General features: G+C 45.0%; 1 protein-coding gene across 4 annotated transcripts in view; it reads right to left on the reverse strand.

The window, feature by feature from the left end:
• Nucleotides 1-1,364: 1,364 nt before the first annotated feature.
• Nucleotides 1,365-22,552, reverse strand: part of tanc2a (tetratricopeptide repeat, ankyrin repeat and coiled-coil containing 2a) — a 49,499-nt gene continuing 28,311 nt past the window's right edge. For all 4 annotated transcript variants that reach the window (XM_050068405.1, XM_050068407.1, XM_050068404.1 and 1 more), the window contains 20 exons: nt 21,845-21,981; nt 21,036-21,267; nt 20,781-20,953; nt 20,217-20,297; nt 19,936-20,136; nt 18,113-18,247; nt 17,300-17,496; nt 14,935-15,043; nt 14,442-14,564; nt 14,227-14,364; nt 14,029-14,127; nt 12,700-12,985; nt 11,304-11,437; nt 11,084-11,207; nt 10,811-10,986; nt 10,553-10,685; nt 9,427-9,518; nt 9,184-9,318; nt 8,995-9,095; nt 1,365-8,250 (listed from right to left, as the gene is read on the reverse strand). In XM_050068405.1, the coding sequence (XP_049924362.1) occupies nt 6,405-8,250; nt 8,995-9,095; nt 9,184-9,318; nt 9,427-9,518; nt 10,553-10,685; nt 10,811-10,986; nt 11,084-11,207; nt 11,304-11,437; nt 12,700-12,985; nt 14,029-14,127; nt 14,227-14,364; nt 14,442-14,564; nt 14,935-15,043; nt 17,300-17,496; nt 18,113-18,247; nt 19,936-20,136; nt 20,217-20,297; nt 20,781-20,953; nt 21,036-21,267; nt 21,845-21,981 (4,652 nt within the window). In that variant the 3' untranslated portion in view covers nt 1,365-6,404. The remainder of the gene's footprint in view (nt 8,251-8,994; nt 9,096-9,183; nt 9,319-9,426; nt 9,519-10,552; nt 10,686-10,810; nt 10,987-11,083; nt 11,208-11,303; nt 11,438-12,699; nt 12,986-14,028; nt 14,128-14,226; nt 14,365-14,441; nt 14,565-14,934; nt 15,044-17,299; nt 17,497-18,112; nt 18,248-19,935; nt 20,137-20,216; nt 20,298-20,780; nt 20,954-21,035; nt 21,268-21,844; nt 21,982-22,552) is intronic.

Here is a 22,552-nt window from a genome sequence, read left to right on the forward strand (position 1 = left end):
AGATTTTCAACAAATAGTATCCCCGCTTTTATAATACCAATAGATTCCCTACAATCTGGTGCCTCCGTGTGACGCCTATTATTGGATTCCCAACAGTATCATAAATGTTTGTTTGCTACAGAGCTTATTTTCTGCAAAAATCCAAAATCCATTGAAAAAATTCAGTGGCTTTTTGACGAGGACACCAGGGCATAACTATATCGACATCGACCTACAATAAACCGTCATCCCATCTTGAATGGGGATAAAATTATTTAATCCCAGGGTTCTTCAAGACTTAGAAAAGTTATTGGACTGAACGGATTAAATCCCATTAGTGAAACTAGGCATTTCGTGGGGTCGTCACGCAAAAAAAAACAAAAAACAAAATCAACTGATTTACAAACGTCTCTTTCACAATGTAAGGCTATGGGGGAAAGTCTTTGGGACGTAACTCCACATTTGGCCACTACGTAAAATCTGCAAGCCTCCAGGAGAGCCACTCGCCCTTGCAGCAAATTTTTCCCAGTGGCCACTTGCGGTACTGCGGTGAAAAAAATCCCGTCCCCAGAAAGCATTTTCCACATAGATCACTATAAGAGACATCTGTAAAACTGTCGACAGGACACCAACAACTTCAAACTAGGTCAATTATGACTCTTTGAGTTTTTGAGCCATGGTAATTTTAAACATGTAACATTTTCCTCAAGTTCGAGAAAAGCGATTTAAAAATTCAGTGATGTCATCACAATATAAAGCCTATGAGCCAAGCAGGAATTCGTGGGCGGGACCAGCGGGAGAAACACTTCCTACACCGAGGAAGTAAACCCGGAAGCTAGAAAACTTTTTTGGTGTATGTGTCAGGTGAGCAACCCCACTGAATTGAATAGGCGCCATCTTGGTGTCCAGTATCTGGTATGCTTAAATAAAATCTACTCAAATTTTCTTCAAAGCTCGGCACTGTTCCTGGGGGCTTGGAGTTTGACTTAAGACTATGAAGGCATTGATTTTTTGTATTTTTTTGGCATATGTGAGAGATGTGATCTAAAAGGATTAAAAGGTAAGTTTTCATTTCATCTTAACTTTAAGTAAAGGATCCAAATACTTCTTCCACCACTCCCAAAACAAAGCTAGAAGGAGAATGGATATTTCTCGTCAGTTAGCCAAAGACACAACTCCAAATGAATTCTACAGGCGACTTTATAAGGTGATAGTATATTACTGTTTGGTTAACAGCTAGTTCCACCGCCCCCAAGTGGCAGATAAGTAAATAATACAGCTTTAAGATGGATTTCTAATTAGTGCATGACTGTGAAAGATGATGTCGCCATACTGTATGATAGTTGGAGAAAGAGACAAAGTGATAGATGTGCACGTGTCTTTCATTCATCTTTATTCCTCTTTGTAACGTTCACATGAGCTGACACATTCATGTTGTTCTAAATGTTTAATAATGATGTTCTTCTTGTGACCGTCCTGGGTTTTAATATTAACTTATCTTACACACAGTGAAAAAGTAAACCCACTAACAGGGAACACACACACTGCTCCCTAATGCTCGATTCCCTGTGTTTCAAACCCGGGGCTCGGGACCCCTCAGCAGGTCGGGGGTTACATCCCACATTTACAGCACAACACATTGTTTTATTGACAGACGACACAGCTGTCATCCGGCTCATTTAAAGCAACACTGAACTATGACGAGCTGTTCCCACTTTGAATTTTACACCAGTCAAAAACATCCAATCAACTTCCTAATAATGTACTTCATCACTTTGACTGGCCCGAATCAGATACCACACCCAGAACGTCTGACTATGAACATGGCTTCAGAACTAACCCAAAAATTAGGTATAACCACGTCTTCTCACGGCTGGAAGCTCCTGAGCAGTATGAAATAAGGGCAGTGGTCACAGAGACTGTACCGTGACAGAGAGGTCAGAGGTTTCATCAGCAACTCCGAATCCAAGCTGCTGATTATTAGAAAAATAACACAAAAAAAAAACAGGCATTCGTGTGCATAAAATACATTTAAAAATGACAGTCCCACTCTCTGAATCCTGTCTGAAGTGATTGTTAGCTAACCCCCTCCCTCGCACAGCGAATATCCAGTTTACGGGGGGGGGGGGGTGACAGACTGAATTTATGTTGTGATTTTTGAAGTGATGGGTCCTGGTTTCAGACGGGAGTTGATAAATACAGGTTTCATATTTCTATGCAACAGCTGCTGCATTTGCTGATAAAATGAGAGCTTTCGTTGGCTGATTTTATGAGCTGTAGCAAAAAAGCTAATCAAGCTAATATTAGCTCCAGTGGTCAGCTGAAAATGCAAACCGTTACACCTTCTAAATATTTATGTCACCAGCAAATGTTGAAATGATAATCTTGCAAAAGTAGATGAGAAAAGTACACAGGTTTCTGATTTGTATCCATCAATCACTGCATTAGCATGCTAATCAAGCTTGAAAATGGCTAATAAATCTGACTGCGCCCAGCAAAACTGTTTTGAAACCAGAATCTTGTAAAAGTAGATTAAAGACGTAAAAGCAGGTTTCTGATTTGTATCCATAAACTAATGCATTTAGCATCTGAAATAAGAACTTTCTGATTTTATGAGCTGTAGCTAGCAAGCTAATCAAGCTAATATTAGCACCATTACGCGATTTAAAACGCCTAAGTTACTTCTGAATTATGTTACCAGTAAATCTTGAGACGATAATCTTGTAAAAGCAAATAAATAAGTAAGCAGGTTTCTTATTTCTATCCGATAACTACTGCATTTGCCATCTGAAATGAGAACTTTCACTGGATGATTTTATGAACTGTAGGTAGCTAGCTAATCAAGCTAATATAAGCTACATGACTCGGTTGAAAACGCCTACCCTGTCTGACTTTTTAATGTGACCAGCAAAATTGTTTTAAAATGAGAATTTTTAAAAAGGAAACCAAAAAGTGGCTGCATGTAAAATTCAAAGCATCTACATTGTCTGCACACGGTTCTCAACATGGAAGTGGCTGGGCAGGCGGCTGGCAGCTAACGGTGTGACTCCTTAAATGGTGCTAAAGCCTCCGTTCCAGCAGTGTCCACATATGAGCAGTAACTACCGGATGAGTACAGTGCATAGCGGGGGCGATGAGCTAGCCAGTGGAATACACATATTCATGTGCATCCAGACCAGCCTAAGACAACAAACTACAGAGAAGCTCGAACTACAACACACAGAGGTAGCATGACTTAATTCTCTGCTCAGGACGCCATTACTCCAAAATCTTTACATAGCAAATAGACCTAGTGGTTTAATGTTGTGTTAATGCTCTTAATGTCACATACAGATAAATATGCACTTGAAGGCTACAAACATGATGCTCAAAAAATACAAGGCAAAAATTTGGTTTTAACCCTTCTGCAAAGTTCTCCTGTGACCAGGAAGTAGCATTTGACTACCTCCACCAAGGGGGTTAGGGTTTTGGTTAGTTTGTTTGTCAGCAGGATTATGAAACATGCAGAACTTGACCGGCTCTGCTGTGCCTAGTTCAGATGGGACAATCACTGTTTTGGGGGGGAGGGGTCAGATTTCTTTTATTGAGTTACAGACAGTAGGAGAAGCTGATCACCAGTTCACGAGGAGTGTTAGCACTATTTTTCCATGGCAATGACTGTAAAGGGCCCTCAGTAAGGATCCTTGTGGTTTGCATAAATTAGGACCTTTTAGGACACACATAATACAACACATGCTACAAAAGACCTTCATAGAAAAAACAAGATTAACTACCTAAAGCAAAAAAATACATTAACATTGAAAGGCATTTTTACAGAATGTTCATTAAAGATCGATGCCGTTATACACAAGCAGGAAGATGTTCACCCAAAAACAGAGCGAAGCTGAACTGACTCTGCTCTTTTATCACTTTGTGTGAAGAACCCTCAAAATAAACATATAAAGGCAAATCCAAAAGGAATATACAGGTAAAAGAGAAACAATATCATACAGTTTAATACAGATATAACTTAAAAAAGATAAATATCACTTATTTTTGTTTTATATACAGCAAGCCAGTGCTTATTCAATGACAGCATCAAACTAGTTTCTCAAACTATGGCTTGGGACCGGGTCACTGACCAGCATCTGACTGGTTTTAGAGTCTGGATCCTGCAGTGACCGTGTCCAGGTTTCCAGTCGTATCACGTAAGCACTTCAAACTCAAAATGAAAATCTTCATTAAAGGCGTCAGCAGTAGACGAAAGTGAAAGTGGTGGGTTTGTGTCTCTCTTGTCTGAGTTAATGTCTCTGTCTAGAGTTGTGAACCTGGCAGGAGTGCCACCTGATCTTCCTCCTTTTTTGTGTTTACTTCTGATTTTCCCCAAATCTTACTTTTCCTCTTTGTGCTTTGTAACGGCAGGAGCCGTCTCATGTTTTACAACTCTCGTTCTTATCATAGACGATACAAAATAACGTGGCTACCGTGGCGTCACCCAGTGGTTCATGGACTCTTGTTTTGAAATTTTTAGTTTTCAGCTGTTGCCATCTTGAATTTTGGAGCCAAAAGTTACCATATGTGAAAGAGAGGGTGGCGCCAACTCATACCCCTTTTCCAGCCATGGAATGGATTCTGTTCTGGTTCCTGCGCCTATTTTGAACTGCTCTGAGAATTTCAATCAAAAATAAATTGATTCAGAACCCTCCATCCATCCATTTTCATCCACTTATCCGGGGCTGGGTTGCGGGGCCAGCAGGCCAAGCAAAGCACCCCAGACGTCCCTCTCCCCAGAAATGCTTTCCAGCTCCTCCTGGAGGACCCCAAGGCGTTCCCAGGCCAGATGAGATATGTAATCCCTCCAGTATGATCTGGGTCTGCCCTGGGGCCTCCTACCCGTGGGACGTGCCTGGAACACTTCTAACAGGGGAGATGCCCAGACCACCTCAACTGACCCCTTTAGATGCAAAGGAGCAGCGGCTCTACTCCAAGTTCCCTCCAGATGTCTGAGCTCCTCCCCCTATCTCTAAGGCTGAGCCCAGCCACCCTACAGAGGAAACTCATTTTGGCTGCTTGTATCTGCTATCCCATTCTATCAGTCTTGCCAGCGAGCGTCTCGTGGCCAGGCCTTGGGCAATGCCCAAAGACATAGAGCAGCACGCTGTGGGCCCACCACCCGCAGGGACAGAATCAGGGTTCGGTGCATTGTGTGCCAGGCGACAGTGCTGATCCCTGGCATCGCGCACTGGTTCATCGCAGATTTGGAACCCTGAAAAGGTCATTCTCAGCTGGAACCAAAAAACCTCACAACCTGAAGTGCAAATCATGACACAGCATCAGTAGGCGCATCATATTCTACAGGTTGGAAAGAGAGGATGCTCAAGGCTTGGTGCGCAGTGGTCTCATTAATAGTATTAGTATTAATAATCAATGCAATCCATCTTGCTACTACTGTTAACTTCCATTTTGCATTGTGCAACACCCTTTGTTGATGACACATCCTTGATTACAATGGTTCCATACAAAGGTGGTGGAATTGCGGGCTGGTTTGGAAGATAGCACCAAGGTTCTGAGAATCCCGGACAGAACCAGTTTAGGAACCAGAGCTAATTTGGTGGAAAAGAGGTATCATTGGCTGTGGTGACGCCTGGCAGACAGCCTGGCACTCAAAGTGGCCACGCCCTTAATTTTGAGTGACTTTAAACCTTAATAAAATGTAAACAGGTGAGTTGTATAAAACTTCAGCCCTGTACAGTTGTTATGAACGTTCAAATTAGCAATTGAGACCAAAACTGTTTTCTGTACCAGGCTGTAAACGTGTATTCCTACATTTTAACATGGGGGTCTATGGGGACTCGCTCTTGGAGCCAGACAGAGGAAGTGCAGGTTTTGGCACTTTGGCAGCATTCGGCTTCAGTTTTGTTTGTTTTTTTGCTCCATTTTCTTTGTCCTTGCTTTTTTTCTTTGTCTCTGGTTGGTTAACAGACAGACCTCACCTGTAAACAGGAAATATGTTCCATATCAAATGTATAACTTCCGCTCTTCCCTACCTTTTCTGAACAATAAACGAGTCACTATGTTTCGAAGGAAGTGCTTCACATTCCGAAAAATTCCGAAGAGCACAGAAACTTCAACGTAGCCTCTGACAAGGTGCGTGGAAGTAAAAACGTAGGCAGGATTTGTTCTTCTCTCAACATCAACTTTTCATGTGTACAAGTGCACAAAACCATACACTTTAAAGACCTTCAGGGAGTGTGCTGTTACCCCTATTCGAACATTTATTGTGCCGTGCCCCTCTTAACGTCATACATGTCCATTTCAAGCATAGTCCGGCTCTAATTATTCCACAGTCCCAGTCATTACTGGAATACATGAGTGCACTAGTTTCTTTTTAACCGCTCTTTTTTAACCCTCCTCTCATATTTCTGACTTGACATTTACACCTCTCTCTATACGTTGGACTCTACAAAAGGTCTTTTTGGTTTGACAGGAGAGGTAGGGCCCGTCTGTCTGTCACTGGGTCTGTCTGAGCAGCTATGAATCACCGGCAGCGTTCGGGCCAGCTTCACATCCAGGTAGGAGGGATTCTGACTGGCGATGTGCACCGAGCCTTCACCCTGAGGATAGTAGTCGCGCTGGTTGTCATTGTGGGCGTTGTTGTTGCTGCGGTTGTGGTAGGCGATGGAGGATGGCTGGGGTTGACCGTAGCCTCCTTGAGTGGTGGGGGCTTTGCTGGGTGAGGTTACAACCGTGTCCACTGACGAGACGGCCCAGGAGCGAGACGGGCTGAGACAGGACGCTGAACTGGATGGAGCCTGTTGTTGGTACTGCGGCTGAACCCTCGCCGTCCTGTCGATTATGCCCATAAAAGGAGTGTTCCTAGATGATCGGCCGGCCTCTCCAGGATAGGTCCCGCCTCCGACCATGCATATTTCTGATTGGGGAGAGGAGATCAAAAAGAGATCGTCATGGTAACCAGTAACCCCTCCAACCGAGGTCAGATCTGAAGGTGAATCCATGTGTTGGACAGAGGCTGAGGTCCTAAAGCCTTGGCTGTGATTACCGGGCTGCCCACCTGCAAGGCTGCCGCTGCTGGTGGAGAAATGGACACTGATACCCTGGGAGTGGGCAAGAGGCCTGGGGGGAGGAGCCGGGGCGGAGGTTGGGTGGGCACTGAGCGGGCGTCGTAGTCCCCCCTGATACTGGTATTGGAAATCGTGCAACGGTGGAAGGCTGTCAGGAGGTTCCACTGTCGACTCGGTAACTTCCATGGGGTAGTAGGCTGCTTTGGATTGGTTGCGAGTGAAGTGACGGGACTGGCCAAATCGATTTACACCCGCCCTCTCCCCTCCTCCCTCTCTCCCGTAGGCTGGTGCAGGTCTTACCTGGCAAACCAAGTCAACGTCTTCATCATTCAGTGGATATGAAGCTGCAGAGCTCAGACCAGCCTGGGCCTGCAGGCTGGGCCTGATGTCGAGGGGGTTCGGGCAGATGCCCTCCCCCAGCTCGGCCAGTTCTTGTGGCAATTGGCCAAACTGGGAGTAAGCAGAAATCATGCTGGAGTGGGCCGAGGAACTGGGCTGACTGGTTCTGACGACCTGGACTTTGGCTGGTTGGAGCCACTGGCCTTGAACAGTGTTCTGCTTCTGGAAGGATCTCTGATTGGACAGGTGGTAGAGCTGCTGCCCTCCCTGGCTCTGGTGGTGGTGGTGGTGGTGGTGGTGGTGGTGACCTCCATTCCCTGACAACGCAGGCATACTTTCCGACATTGGACTGGGTCGCTGATGCTGCATCGGGGAGGGAGGAGGGCTGAAATGGGGATAAGAGGAGGATAGAGGAGGAGGCGCAGAGTGACATGGAGAAGACGGGGAGTGGGTGGGGCTGGGGAGGTGACGATACAGGTGAGTGGGAGAAAGAGAGGAGGATGATGGCACGCCAGGGCGGCCGTGGGTGTCAAGACTTTGAACCACAGGTGGAGGGTGGAAGGAGGAGTGAGGAGGAGGAGCATCTCCTTCCCTGTGACTCCCCTCCTCCCTTTGCTCCTCTTCCTCTTCTTCCTCAGTAAGCCCCTCCCTGTCCTGCACCTGCAGACAACCTGAGTCTCTGCTCCAGGCCTCATTAACGGCCACGTTTTGTTGATGAACACGATGTGACGAAGGAGGGGGAGAGTCTTGTTGTTGTTGTGCAGCCTGCCGACACTCCTCTTTGACCCGGGACAACAGGCGCTGGATCTCCCGGTTGGTTGGGCACAGGTTGCTCGCCTCAATCAGGTCCTCCAGGGCGGCATGGAACTGTCTGCATGGTGAAGAAGAGTAGAAGCAAAGACAGAGTTACGATATCAGAAGATGACATAAAGACAGTGCTGCAATAATCGATGCAGGGAGAATCTGAGGATCCAAACTAACCAGAATACTTAAGACTTTCGGTTCTAGAGAAGTCATTAGAACAAATACTTCTGTACCAAGTCGATACCAAAATTCTGAAAACATGACGGCACTGGTTTTTCTTCAATACCTTAGGTGCATACCAGTGTTCTTGATATTTAATGCCAAAGAAAGAGAAAGAACGGCGACCAGCACGTAAGAACAACAATGAGGAAGACGGCGACAAGTGAAGGTGCGGCGACAGCTCCGCCTCAACTCGTCAAATAGAAGAGGGTTTTTTGTTTCCTGACGCCAGTGTCTTTTGTTAGTTCTTTGCGATGGCAACCACACGTATTTATACTCTGATACAAACAACAGTAGCGTGATGTGATGCTGAACGCTGGCGGGGCAAGCAGCCAAATGCAAAGACCAACTCCAGTTTCCTCGTCCCCAAAATCTCATGAACCCACGCAGACTGGTACTTTGTGTTTGAGACAGATTATCAGGGATTAATAATAATAAAAAATGTTTTTAATAAAGAAGAGTTTGTTTGTGGGATTTATTGTTTTGTTTTCATTTTTTACTGTGCTGTAATTTGGTGCTGAGAATGGGGGAGTTGGGAACAGGTTTGGCATCTTTGGTATCGTCTCACATGTCCTCATGTCACCATGGTTACCTGCGTCCACGTTTGGCACGGGCTCGGGCGTAAAAGGCTTCGTAGGATTTTGCTTTCAGCTCCAGCGCCTTGGTTGCAAACTCCTCAGCGAGGCCAAAATCCTGCAGGGAAAATAAAAAGAGTTTGTGATGGTGTGTTGACACCGAAGAAGGAAGAGATGAGATTCTCTTCAAAATAAAAGGGACTGACGTTCATCTTGCGGTGGCAGCGGGACAGGTTGAGCAGCACACACACTCTCAGCTGTCTGAACGTCTTCAGCTCGTCGCCTGGAAACTTCTGGAGAGCCGACTGGTAGGAGTGAGCTCCTTCCCTCACTTTACCTTGCTGCAAATACACACATAGAAACCAGACGTCATTGGTAATAATGCTGTGTGTGTGTGTGTGTGTGTGTGTGTGTGTGTGTGTGTGTGTTCTTGAGTGCATGTGTGTTACCTTGTACAGTCTGTCTCCCTCTTGGATCAGTTTACTGAGCAGAACCATTAGGATGTCGGGTTTAGAGGTCGCCATGGCCCACGTCGCTGGTCCTACACACACACACACACACACACACAGTGATATCAGCAAACATCTGACAAACGTTTGATTTCCTCTGTAAAGAAGATTACTGTGTTCAGTCTCAGATTTCTGTTTGTCAGTTATCAGTATTTTAATAAATGACAGCGGATCCATCTGTGTGTCACAGTAACCAGTATGAGGCACTCAACGGGCCGGGTGGCTTCAGGATCTGGGTAAAAGGCTCATATCTACCACATATGTCTCTGAAAGTTTCGACACACTGGAGTTTTGTGTGAAAGGTAACATTAGTGTAGCCTGGCAGGTTTTGGTTTTTGTCCAGCTGTACATCAGGAGGGATGTTATTTTAGGAGAACAGGAAGTGTGCTTTGTTTTCTTTGTTCTATGGTTGGCACCACTCACCGCCCTTCCCTTTGCGTCCGCCTGGCTGGCTCCTCCTCTGTGAAGCATCTCTGTGTGTGTTCATGTAATTTCACTTCTGTCGGTACACTAAACAATAAATGGCGGTGCTTGCCTGACGACATCGGCTTCATGTTGCATCCGTTACCCTCAGCCATCTAATAGGTTTGTATCACAGCCGCTCAGTTATTAGCAAAAGCAGTGACGTAATAACAATAACTAAAGTGGATATTTTGGATTTTTGCAGTGGGCTGTGTGAAGTTCTCATGGCTACAACTCAGCTGTCAGAAAACTTTTCAGCTAGCTAACGTTACAGCCATAAACAAGTTTCTATGATCCATCGTCTGTTTGATAATCTAAACAAAGAACATGTTTGCTTGTGGTGGTTCTCCTAAAACGACCTGTGGTGAAACTATATTCTTAATGGTCCCTGATTAAGGAGCTGATGAGGAAACAGCGTTGGCTTGCGGAAAAATGTTCTTCTTCCACTTTAAACAACCAGTGGCAAACACAAGTCTAACGTTATTTTTTCAACAGCAATCTAAAATGTATATTTACACGTCTGTTGTACTATCCTACGTGTCCTCTCTTGCATCACTTCCTGTCTGTGTCTCTGCTTGAACACATGCTAGTCGTGTGTTCGTACCAATCTTGGCTCCCTTTTTGAGCAGAGCGATGACTGCTGAGGTGTTTCTGCAGCCGACCGCCCGGTCCAGAGGACGCATCCCGCTGCAGTCCACGTGCTCCACCGACGCACCGTGATCCACCAGGTGCTGCACCTGTAGGAGAAGACACGCCCACATTTAACATCTCTTACTGACTTCAGATTTCTCTCCTGAACAGACGGAGCCTCGTCACCAGCTCCTTCACTTGCGTTGTGACGGGGACGGACTGTTCTACGCACCACTTCAGGGTCACCGCGGAACGCAGCCAGATCCAGAGGTGTGCGTCCGCTGCGGTCAGCGTGAGTCGTGGCTGCTCCTCTCTCCACCAGCTCTCTGACCAATGGGAGCTGGCCTTTGAGACACGCCCAGCTCAGCGCTGTTAACCCCTCCCTGTCCGTCTGCTCAAGAGACGCTCCTGGGAAAACAAAGAGAGATTCACCTCAGGGCGGAGCGTAACGTGGGGTCAGAGGTCTTCCTCCACTCACTGATGATGTGACATCACAGGTGGTTACCATGATCCAGCAGCAGCTGGGCGCTGGTCACATGTCCCTCTGAGGCTGCCGTCATCAGAGCAGTTCGACCCTGCTGGTCCATCGTGTTGACCTCCACCCCGTGACTCAGTAAGAGCTCCACCACCTGACGAGAGACGGAGACAGACGCTCAGCACCACCGAGTGTGTGTGTGTGTGTGTGTGTGTGTGTGTGTGTGTGTGTGTGTGTGTGTGTTCTGTACCTGCCAGTGTCCTCGTCTCACAGCGCTGACGAGCGGAGTGACGCCGCGCCTGTTGCCTTGTTCTACAGCCGCTCCCTGATCCAACAACAGTCTGCAGACAGACAGGCGGCCACTTCCTGCTGCTGCTGTCAGAGCTGACACACACACACACACACACACACACACACACACACACACAGACAGAAACACTGTCAACATGTAACAACATGTTACGACCAATTCACACTGTTTAACAGATCTTATGGCATCACCAACTAGAATCACCGCCCTGCGGCTGTACATCTCCACTGACCTTTGACCTTTGACCACCAAAATCTATTGATGTCATCGTTGAGTCCAGGTGGACGTTTGTGCCAAATTTGAAGAAATACCCTTGAGGTGTTTTTGAGATATCGTGGTCACAAGGACGGGACAGAGTTGTTCTGATCCTGGTAAACTGAGGCAGCTGTGCCGGACTGTAGTGCTCAGTTTCCTCCACTAGAGGTCAGTGACGTAGCACCGCAGCCACTGACTGACAATCACTCTTATTTACTACTGTCTTGGAGGTCTTTGAATGCACCTTAGAGTCAAAGTCACCTTCTGACCTACAGAACCTTTAACAGCAACATGTGACGTAAATTCAGTTCTGGTTCAGTTTGCCACTGAAATATTCTGATTCACAAGGTGGTGCCTGTTATTACTGCTTTGTTTTTATTTTTAACTATTTATTTATATATTTGTATTTTTATGACCCTTTCAGTATTTTCTTTCTTGCTTTTTTTTTTGTAATTCTACTTTACGTATTTTTTTTGTGTGTGTGTGTAAGTGAAGACGTTTTAAGTTTTCATGCACACATACACATATATCAGTGTTTTGTATATGCTACTTTTTGTATTTTGTAATTTTTTAAACAATATTTTATTTATTGGTTAATTGATTCTTTGATTGATTGACTGGTTGAATGATTATTTTTTAAATTATTTTAAATTTCAATTAATTAAATAAATTAATTTTATTTATTTATTTTTTACTCAAACGTGCTGACAATAAAAAGTATCTTCTTTCCTTTTTTTAAAAAAAATGTATTTATTTTAATTTATTCAATTGAATTAATTTGTTTATTTCTTCCTGCCTGACTGTTTTTTTTACCACTAACGGTTTTTCCAAGGGTTGAAAAATCTTATTTTTATTTTTATTTATTGTACCACTATTATCTAATAATATCATATATGAACAGTCAAATGTTTTATTTGGTTATTTGATCGCTTTATTACTTTGTTTGAAAAATAAATTGTAATGATGTGCTGGAAGATTTGCTCCAACTTGGTTCTAAATAAAATTTCAAATTAATCAAATAAAATAAAACCCTGCAGTTGCGACTCATCAGCAGTAACAGGAAGTACAGTCGTCATGGTACCTGTCTCCCCCCACAGACTGTCGGCTGTGTTGATCTCAGGTCTCTCCTCCTCTTCCTCGTCTTCCTCTGGGAGATCCAGGAGGTACGACAACAGCTCTGATTGGCCCATGCTGGCGGCTGCGGTCAGCGCCTGCTGCAGTGCCTGACGCCTGCTCGCCTCCCTCTGGCCGCAGCAGGAAGTGCAGCTCCAGTCCGCACGCTTCAGCAGGAAGCTCAGCACGTTGAGGTGACCGCGCTGAGCGGCGTGCACCAACACACAGCGACCTGAGCTGTCCACGTGTCCCACCTGAGAGCAGACGGAGAGACAGACACTCAGAGACACCTCGAAAAAAATCTGAGTTGTAATTATTCTGACAGATATTAAAACCATGATTTAATATCTGTCATTTTCTCTATAAACAATAAAAATAATGATGATGTGATTTCTGCTGAGTCTGTACCAAACAAACATGATCCCTCACATCTGGAACAGGACTTGTAGCATCTCTGTAGCCCCACAGTGCTTATTATTTATTATGATGTGATGTGAGACATTTTAGATTTATCAAAAACTGCAGCAATTACAAGTCTTGTAATTTTGAGGAGTCAATGACAAAATAAAACTGTCAATAAAACAGGTTATTAAACTGCTGTGAATCACTGCAACCACCAGAGACCTTTAAGCACACAGTCATTAATGTGCACACAAAATCTGAGGCTGATCGATCCAGTAGTTTGTGAGATTAGCTGCGAAAAGAAAGGAAAGACAACTGTTGGAGACAGCATTGTTCCTGCTATGACCACTGGGTGGCACCATAGTAAACATTTATATAATTCAGTGACTTCAGAACTAGCAGCAGACACAGGGTCTGAATGAACACCCACAAAGCGCCAAATATGACCACGATGGTTGTTTAAAACAGGAAAGCTTCTCTTTTTTGTTTTGTTTTCCTTTGTCGAGCGTTTGTCGTGACTTCCTTTTTGTTTCACTGCAGCATTTTGATTAATTAGAGGTTAAAATTCCAAAACATCTCAACATCATTTCTACACTGACGGATTTTAAAAATTCTATTTAAAACTTTAATCAAGTTGCAAACCCCAAAATATTCTTGCTCAACAGGTCCCCTGGTTCCTCTGTGATCATTTAGATAATTAAATATTAAAGTCAGACATGTGCGTATAAGTTGACCAGTAAAAATATACATCATCAATATAAACTGAGCTCTGCTCCCGCTCGCAACTGTCCTTTTGGCCGGGAGAAAATATACACGGTCGGTGGATTATTTAATTTACCAGTCCCTTTGGCTGGTGAGTCGATAAGTTAATTTCTGACTCTGGGTCGGCGGCTACCTTTGCTCTGTGCTGACTCAACATGGTGACGATGTCCAGATGTCCGGCTGCAGCAGCGAATCCCAGCGCAGTCAGACCATCATGTGACTGAGCGTCCACCTGAAACAGCGACACAGACGCAGACACACGTTTGGTTCCTTTAAATTATCTGAAAAAAATCAAATCATCTCAAACATTACAAACATGTTTTTTTTTAACCTGAGCTCCGAGGTCGAGCAGCAGCGCCACAGCGTCTCTGTGTCCCAGGTGAGCATGGACGCACAGCAGGGGGGCGTTGTTCAGGACGTCACTCCGCACATCCACATCAGCCCCGCCCATAATCAGCAGCCTGCTCACCTGGACAGGTGGGGAGACGGTTACAGTCCAGCTGTGTGAGCAGGTGTGTGTGGATGAGTGTGTGTGACGTGGGTTACCTTGATGTTGGGGGTGTACAGGTTCCTCAGCGACGACAGAGCAGGACTCAGACTCTCTGTGCTGTAGGACAACCACAGCCCCTGCAGGACTGACGAGGAGACCCCGAGCTTCTTACTCAGACCCTGAAGACGAGGACAGATGCAATGACACAAACTGTTAGACGGACGTTGATATGAACGCTGACGAGGAATCAAACAACTGGATTTTAATGTCTTTATCATTCAGGGACTATTCAGCGTCTTCCTCTCGATCCACGTCTCATCACGTCTCACGACACCGAGCGAAATCTTAACAGCCTGAAAATCCACGATGATGAGTCGCATGTACCAAGAGTTACACAGCTCAGCAGTAAACAGCTGTTTTTAAAAGCTGTCGACTCGATGAGTCTCAGCGGTTGAAGGCCTTCAAACAGGTGGCCCCGCTGTATGCAGATACACATCCCTACCCACCGAGTCAAGGTGTGTGTGTGTGTGTGTGTGTGTGTGCGCTGACCTTGTAGATGTGAGCCTTCAGGATGTGATGTCCCAGCTCCAGTGTTTGCTGTCGGTTCAACTTTCCGTCCTGTCTGCAGAGCCAGAACGCCAGCAGAGTGTGACCGCTCCTGGAGACGGACAGACAGAGACACAGACAGACAGAATGTTGACACAGCTTTTGCTCTGTTGTCAGTTGTTCTCCCTACGTCTGAGGATCTGGAGAACCAGAGCATATTCTTTTTTTGGATGCATATGTACTCACAGCAGCTGCTCAAGTGTTGTATGTGTGTGCTCACCATTTTACTTCAGACATCTTTCTCAACGAGCCGATACAAAACAAGATTCACTACATTTCTGAAGATAAAGCAGGATCGGTACCAACTGTCCGTGACCCAACTTTAAACCAGTAAAAACACTGAACAAAGCTGCTTCAGTGTCTGTTTTTCAAAGTCTAGAGTCTTTATCTAGAGCCAGTGTTTGGTTTGTCCATCCTGAGCTACTGTAGAAACATGGCGGTGCAACATGGTGATCTCTGTAGATGAGGACCTGCTCCCTGTGTAGATATGAACGTCTCATTCTGAGGGAACGAGAACACAATTCTTTTTTTTTTTAGGTGATTATCCACTGAAGAAAACACACGTATCATATTCCATGTCTGCTGATATTTCCCCTAGGACCCGTCACACTGGAGCTTTACACAAACTGTTGAAATGTCACAAAAAAGAAATGCAAACTCAGCGTGTTTCCATCAACTGATTTGGAGCAAATAAACTTGGCTAGACAAAGTGTACTTTGATCACAAGGTGGCGGTATAGGCTACACTTTACACAAAGAGACCTGATTACAGCGTTGAGGGCGGGGCCCTGGTGGCAGAAGGTTGTTACCACGGGCTCCAGTCCACACTAGTAACTAGTTAAAGACTTCTCTAAAGCATTTGATACTGTAAATCACAATGTCTTATTGGTTAAGTTATATAAATATGGTTTTCAGGATGTTATTCATAAATGGTTGACAAATTATGTTTCTAACAGAGCTCAGTTTGTTTGTGTTAAGGGATGTTATTCTAACAGAGCAAAACTACACTGTGGGGTTCCGCAGGGATCCATTGTTGGACCACTATTATTTCTTATTTATATAAATGATTTAGCAAATGTTTCAAATCTCTTCTCTTCTATCATGTTTGCAGACGACACAACCCTTGTTCTCTCACACTCAAACTTTAGTTCATTCATTGAAAATGCAAATGTTGGTTTAGGTGCCTACGTTGCATGGTTTAAAATAAATAAATTATCTCTAAACATTAAAAAATCTAATTTTATTATTTTTAGCGGCAGAAAATCCTATAATATGGATTTATCTCGCATTACAACTGAGTCCATTGAGATGCCCCAGGTATCAACAACAAGATTCCTGGGAATTATCATTGATGAGGGTCTGAGCTGGAGAGAACAAACTGATTGTGTTAGTAGAAAAATAAACCCTTTTCTTTTATAAACACAGGTGTAGTTCCAAAGGTGGCGTTCTGAATCATTCACAAGTGCCCCCCCACCCCCCACGGGCCCCAGTGCAACCACACTGCCTTCGCCTGTCTATTTACTGTTTCTGTGAAAGTTGCTCAGTGGGGCATGAAGCAAAAAAACTTTGACTTCCTCAGATTAAATCACCCAATCTGCTCTGCGTCTGCATCACTGAGCCCACAGAGCAGGAGCATGAGAGACTTCTGCCGGCTGAGTGGCTAACTTCCTGTTTAGCCCTCTGCTAACTTGAATGGGGATAAAATTATTTAACCGTGCGTCTCTCCGAGAGTTTCAAAATGATATTGGACACAATGGATCAAATACTGATGGTGAAATGGGACGTTCTGTGGAGGCTGTGATACTCATAAAGTCTTTAACAACGTAAATCAATGGGAAAAGTCTTGTTGGGCCCCGGAGCTGTTCACACACACTGTAACCTGCCAGTATACAGAGTAGAAGAAGAAGAAACACCAGGAGAAGCAGACACAAAACAAGTCGTCTGAACATCTACAGGAGAAAAATGACCAGAGGTCTTCAGGAAGTTGTTCTAGTTGTGCAACTTTTAATTGCTCTTTCACATCAGGAAGTGTTGACCACGTGTCGTGGAGTCCAGAGACGAATACAAATTGAAGCAGTGGTCTTTGGAGACGCCGTCAGCAGAAACAGCTGATCGGTGATCTGAGGTGAATGTTCTCGACATCAGATCTTATTCTGCGAAGGCGTTCCCGCATCCCGTTTATCCCATCAACTCTTTTTCCAGAAAACTTTTTTGCACAATTAATCAAATTTAAAGATTTCCATACAGCTTTTCTAACGTGATGCTTGTAGAACAAATTAAGGGAACACGTGTGCTGTCGGTCAGCGTACCTGGGGTCGCAGAGGAACCTGTCGTCCTGACCCTCCTCTCTCCACATCAGCCACTCCCTGAAAGAGGCGTGGTTCAGCATCCTGCTGCCGTCGCTCCGTCGCAGCAGGAAAGGCGAGAGCTGCTCCACCCGGTGCACAAACTCTCCCCAGTGCAGCGTCCCTCCGCTCAGAGCGCCGGCGTTTACCACCTCAAACAGCTGGAGGGGAAGAGGAGCAGTCACAGATCAGCTGGAATCAGAATCCAGGTTCAATGAATCAAAGATGAACTGACGAGACGACTTCAACACGACTGAGAGGCTGCAGCCTGCAGCTCTGTGAGCTCATGTGTTCATCATACACGTCCTTCATAATGTTCTCAGCCCCTATAAACTCTAAACTCTCCCGTTTGAACAGGTGTCTCAGTAAAACAAACGCTTTACTGCAGATTTATGACCAGAAAAACGTGACACACACACACACACACACACACACACAGCTGCTTCTTAGATTAATCTTCAGGTTCTCAGCTTCTGTGTGACGTCTACTGCTGACCTGCTGTCTCCTCCTAAAAAGACAACGTCTCTGTGTGGGTCTCAGAGGGTGAACAGAGTATTTACACAGAGTGGTGTTAATACTTTTACTTCAGTAGAGTAACTGAGTACTTCCTCCATCACTGTTGGAACTAAACATGGAGTAAATCTCCGACTGCACGTTTCTGGTCACAGACAACTTGGACAAATAAACATTTTGACCTGATGATGGCGCTGGAGTCATATACACACACACACACACACACACACACACACACACACACACAGATGGCGTGTTCTGTACCTGCTGGTCGGTCAGTGGGTGCAGCGACGCCACAGTCACGTTGAGAAGTGGCAGAACTCTCTGGAAAGATGACTGGGTGGGAAACCGCATGTTGAGCTGCAGCAGGTAGACTTCAGCTAGACTCACAGGGACCACCTACACACACACACACACACACACACAAACATTAGAGGGACATTTCAAAATTAGGTCTTGCTGAGTCTTTGTATGGACTGATTTAGCTTAATTTATTTGAAGGAGGTTTACTGCCATCCAGGACTTTATTTCATTGATGCAGTTGTGGATGTTGGTGAGTTTGGTCGTTTGGATTGAGGGGAAGATAGAGCTGGGTGTCATCAGCATAGCAGTGGAAAGAGATGTCATATTTTTGAATGATTTGATGGGGAAGCATGTAGATGGAGAAAAGAATGGGACCTAGGAATGGACCTAGGGTCCCGCAAGGTTCAGTCCTAGGTCCCATTCTTTTCTTTAAAAAAAAGCTTCTGAGTCCTCCTGATGTTGCCTATGTGTTTATTTGTGTCTTGATCTATGTTGGTTGCTGTTTTTGTTCTGTTTATTATTTTACAACACTTGTATCTCTTTTATTCATTTTTAACTGAACAGCACTTTGGTCAACTTGGGCTGTTTTTAAATGTTCTTTATAAATAAATTTGACTTGACTTGACTTGGATCTGTCTGACATGTTACTGAGGCTCTGGAGAAAATTGAGCCGGTACTCTTTGCTGTTTTAGAAGTAGAAAACATGACATTTCCTGTTGCCAGTAGGTGGCACTATAACTCTTACTAAATGTTGACATGTAGATGTGTTCAGGGCCAACATTCATTAAACATATGAAGTTTGGGGCATTGGATCTTGTATGGTTGAGTTACAAACCACTTCCTGTTTAGTGGCATAACAAGGTAATTTGATGCCTCACCTCCATCACACGATTTGGCAAAAACTCAAGCTTTGAGCAACTTCTGATGATGCAGGTCTTTAGGTGAACTCAATCGAATCAAATCTGTAGGAGGAGTTGGTCAAAGTACAGCTCCTGAAATGACCAAAAATGCTCAAAAATGGCACAAGATAAAAATGGCTGACTGCCCTGCTGGGTTTAGGGTACGGCCCAATTTTCCACCATCTAGGTGAAAGCAGTTCCACTTCATGGAAATGTTATGAGGGAGCGCTACTGAGCCATTTTGTTTTTACAAATGAGAATGAGACCCATAAAATATCAAAATGTTCATCAGTTTGGATACGTGTGCAAAGTTTCATGAGTTTTTGAGCATCTTGAGCCCCTCACACACGTCATTGAAATTACTGTACATCGTGACAGCCTGCGTCAGCACTCAGGCTCCAATAAGTGAAAAACTAAACTGATAATTTCATAATTTTTATGCAGGAAAGTTGAATAATGTCTCAGTGCATCAGAAATGTATACCTCAGCCCAACATCATGATCCCCTGAATCAGATTTGTAAGACCGAGCTGTACATTCCCTACGACTGAACCAACTGGATGCTGAAATAAAGCTCATAGGAGAAGTTTTTCTTTTAGGCTTTCTCCAACAAACCCCTTTTCAGACAGAGATCTACTCTTTTCCAAAGCTTAACCAAGAGATCTCTTTCTGGTAGAAAACCCTTGAGGAAAATTTCTTCTAGCTGCGAACGTAACGGACGTAAAACATGTGCGTTACTTTAGATATTTCTATTTTACTGGGAAACAAAGTAACTAAAACAATCACAGAGGAGGAGATTCAATCATCTGACCTCCTTCCTTCCTTCCTTCCTTCCTTCCTTCCTTCCTTACTTCCTTCCTTCCTTCCTTCCCTGCCTCCTCCTCACCTTGAAGCTGGAGCTCTTCAGGACCAGGTATCCTCCCTCGATCAGATCCAGGGTCAGTTTCAGGTACAGGTACGAGCCCCTGCTCAGGCTCTTCAGGTGGCTGATCAGCTTGGCCAGCGCCGTGTTGTCGAGGCGACCGTTGCTCAGCGACACGTTGCTCTGGATCTCTGCGCTGCTGTGGATACGCTGCATCAGGTAACCCTGAGAAAAACAAGACAGACATAAATATACATACAGACAGGGAGACAGACAGATGGACGCACAGACTGTGTGCATGTTACCTGCAGGTCCTGGTCTATGGCGCTGTTCTCCTCCATCCTGTCCAGAGAGATGCAGTGAAACGGCAGAGAGCGCGTGACGTCCTGATGAAAAAGACAGAGTTCGTTTGACTTCATGAGTTTGTTTTACGTTTCCAGCTCGACTCAAGTTAAAATAACAACCCTGTTACAGCTGTCTTAAACATTTACCTGATGCAGGGCGGTAGAGTTTTTCAGGACAATAAGGAACGGATCAAGATCAGACTTATTTTGTCCTTAGATCCCCCTGATGACATCAGAATTTACAGGCTTAAGCCGGATTTATACATGTATGGTGGACCCTATGGCGTGGCCTAAGCACGTCGCCTACGCCGTTGTGAGCATTTAAACTTGTGCAGTGGTGTGTCTGTGTCACTCTGCAGTTACACCTCCAAAACACTAGTGGGCGGTGGAGGTTTCTGTGAAGTACTTTAAAGTTTAGCTGATTGGTCTGCGCTGCTGTGACATGTAGTTACATTTCTGGGGAGCTGCACGCCAGGCTACGGCGTCAATTCAATGCAGAAGTATAAATCCTGTAAAGGTGTGTACCTGCTGTCCGGTCCTCACAGTGGTGATGACTTTCAACCAGGAAGGAAATTTCTGGATATTTCGGTTCAGGAAGGAAGTCAGTGTGTCACCGTAGTCTGGCCGGTGGAACTCTGCCTCATTCAGTCCATCGATTAGCACAATAAGCCCCGCCCCCTCCACGTGTAACTTCCTCTCTGGAAGAAACAACATGGAACAGATTGAGTTCAGTCCCTGGTGTTACTGGACAGAAGCTGGCAGGATGCAAGCTGGGTTTACCTCTGTAGAGAGCGTCCAGTGGTTCTAGTATTCCTTTCTGGAGGGCGGAGCTGGGATCCTGGATGCAGGAGCGCAGACTGAGCGTGCTCTGCAGCTGTGGCGACCGGTGCAGGAGCTCTCTATAGACCGACAGCTGAGGGGCGTCACTCAGCATCGCCGCCATGTTGTGGACGAACTCGGGAACCAGACAGGTGTGACAGTTATCAGCCTGACAGAAGTGATACGAGACGACCTGCAGAGACGGACAGGAAGTAGGATTGGATCGATCTGAGTTTGTTGGTGTGGAGTTCTTCAGCAGACTTTTAGAGAGAAAAATCTGTGATGAAATGTGTCTGAATAAACATCCCAAATCAGTATTAAAGCATTCTGTGTACCAGGAGTGTATCTATGTTCCCAAGGTCCTATGATGTCAAGGTCTTAATTTCTCAGTGTCCTAAGTTCCTAGAGCCCTATGTTTCCATGGTCTAATTTTCCTAAGGTCCCCAGGGTCCTAAGTTCTCAAGGCCCTAAGTTTCCAGGAGCCTAAGTTTCCAGGATCCTATATTACCAAGACCCTATGTTCCAAAGGGCCTAAGCTCCTAAGGTTTTTTTGTTTCCAGAGTCCTAAGTTCCCAAGGGTCATATGTACTCACAGTCCTAAATTCTCAGGGTCCTGTGTTCCAAGAGCCCTATGTTTCCATGGTCTAATTTTTCCAAGATCCTTCCCAGGGTCCTATGTTCCTAAATTTTTTTGTTCCAAAGGTTCTAAGTTCCCTTTTTCAGTATTCTGTAACCTGTCGTGTGATACAGTGGATCTAAACAGATCCTACCTGTCCTGAGAGCCTCCTCAGCGCTGCCTCCTGCCTCCTCCTCATCTCTGGAGTCCCTGGACAGCTTCCTCCTCCTCCTTCATCTCCTCCTCCTCCTCTTCCCAGGGAGTCGTGGGAGAAAGAAACAGCCTCTGCATCTGGGGTGAAGGCCGGTACATGGTTATCAGATATGTTTTAAATCTAAAAATACTGTCCCATGGCTGTATGACTCCGCCCACCAGCCCACCCTGTGGTTGTATGACTCCGCCCACCAGTCCACCCTGTGGTTGTATGACTCCGCCCACCAGTCCAGTGTCTCTGACAGTCTCCATCCATGTCAGTGAAAACATGGATGCTTCACACACAGAAGATCTATACAATCAGCACAGTTTCAAGATTAGAGTCACCAATTCAGTATCTGACCAAATGTCTCCCCTTCTGTTCCTGAGATATGACGTTAAAACATGATGATGTCACAGTCAAGCTGACCTTTGACCTTTTGACCTTCATTATTTTATCCTGTTAGACATTTGTGTCAAGTTTGGTCAGAATTAGTGAATGAATGCTGGAGTTATGACCCAAACACGTTTTTTGAAGTCACTGACCTTTGACCACCGAAATCCAATCAGTTCATTGTTGAGTCCAAGTGGACGTTTGTGCCAAATTTAAAGGAATTAAGATGCTCTTGAGGTATCACTTTCATGAGAATTAGATGAATGCAAAGTCACA

This window comes from Epinephelus moara, chromosome 18 (genome assembly GCF_006386435.1).
Source record: "Epinephelus moara isolate mb chromosome 18, YSFRI_EMoa_1.0, whole genome shotgun sequence".
Taxonomy (NCBI): Eukaryota; Metazoa; Chordata; class Actinopteri; order Perciformes; family Serranidae; genus Epinephelus; species Epinephelus moara.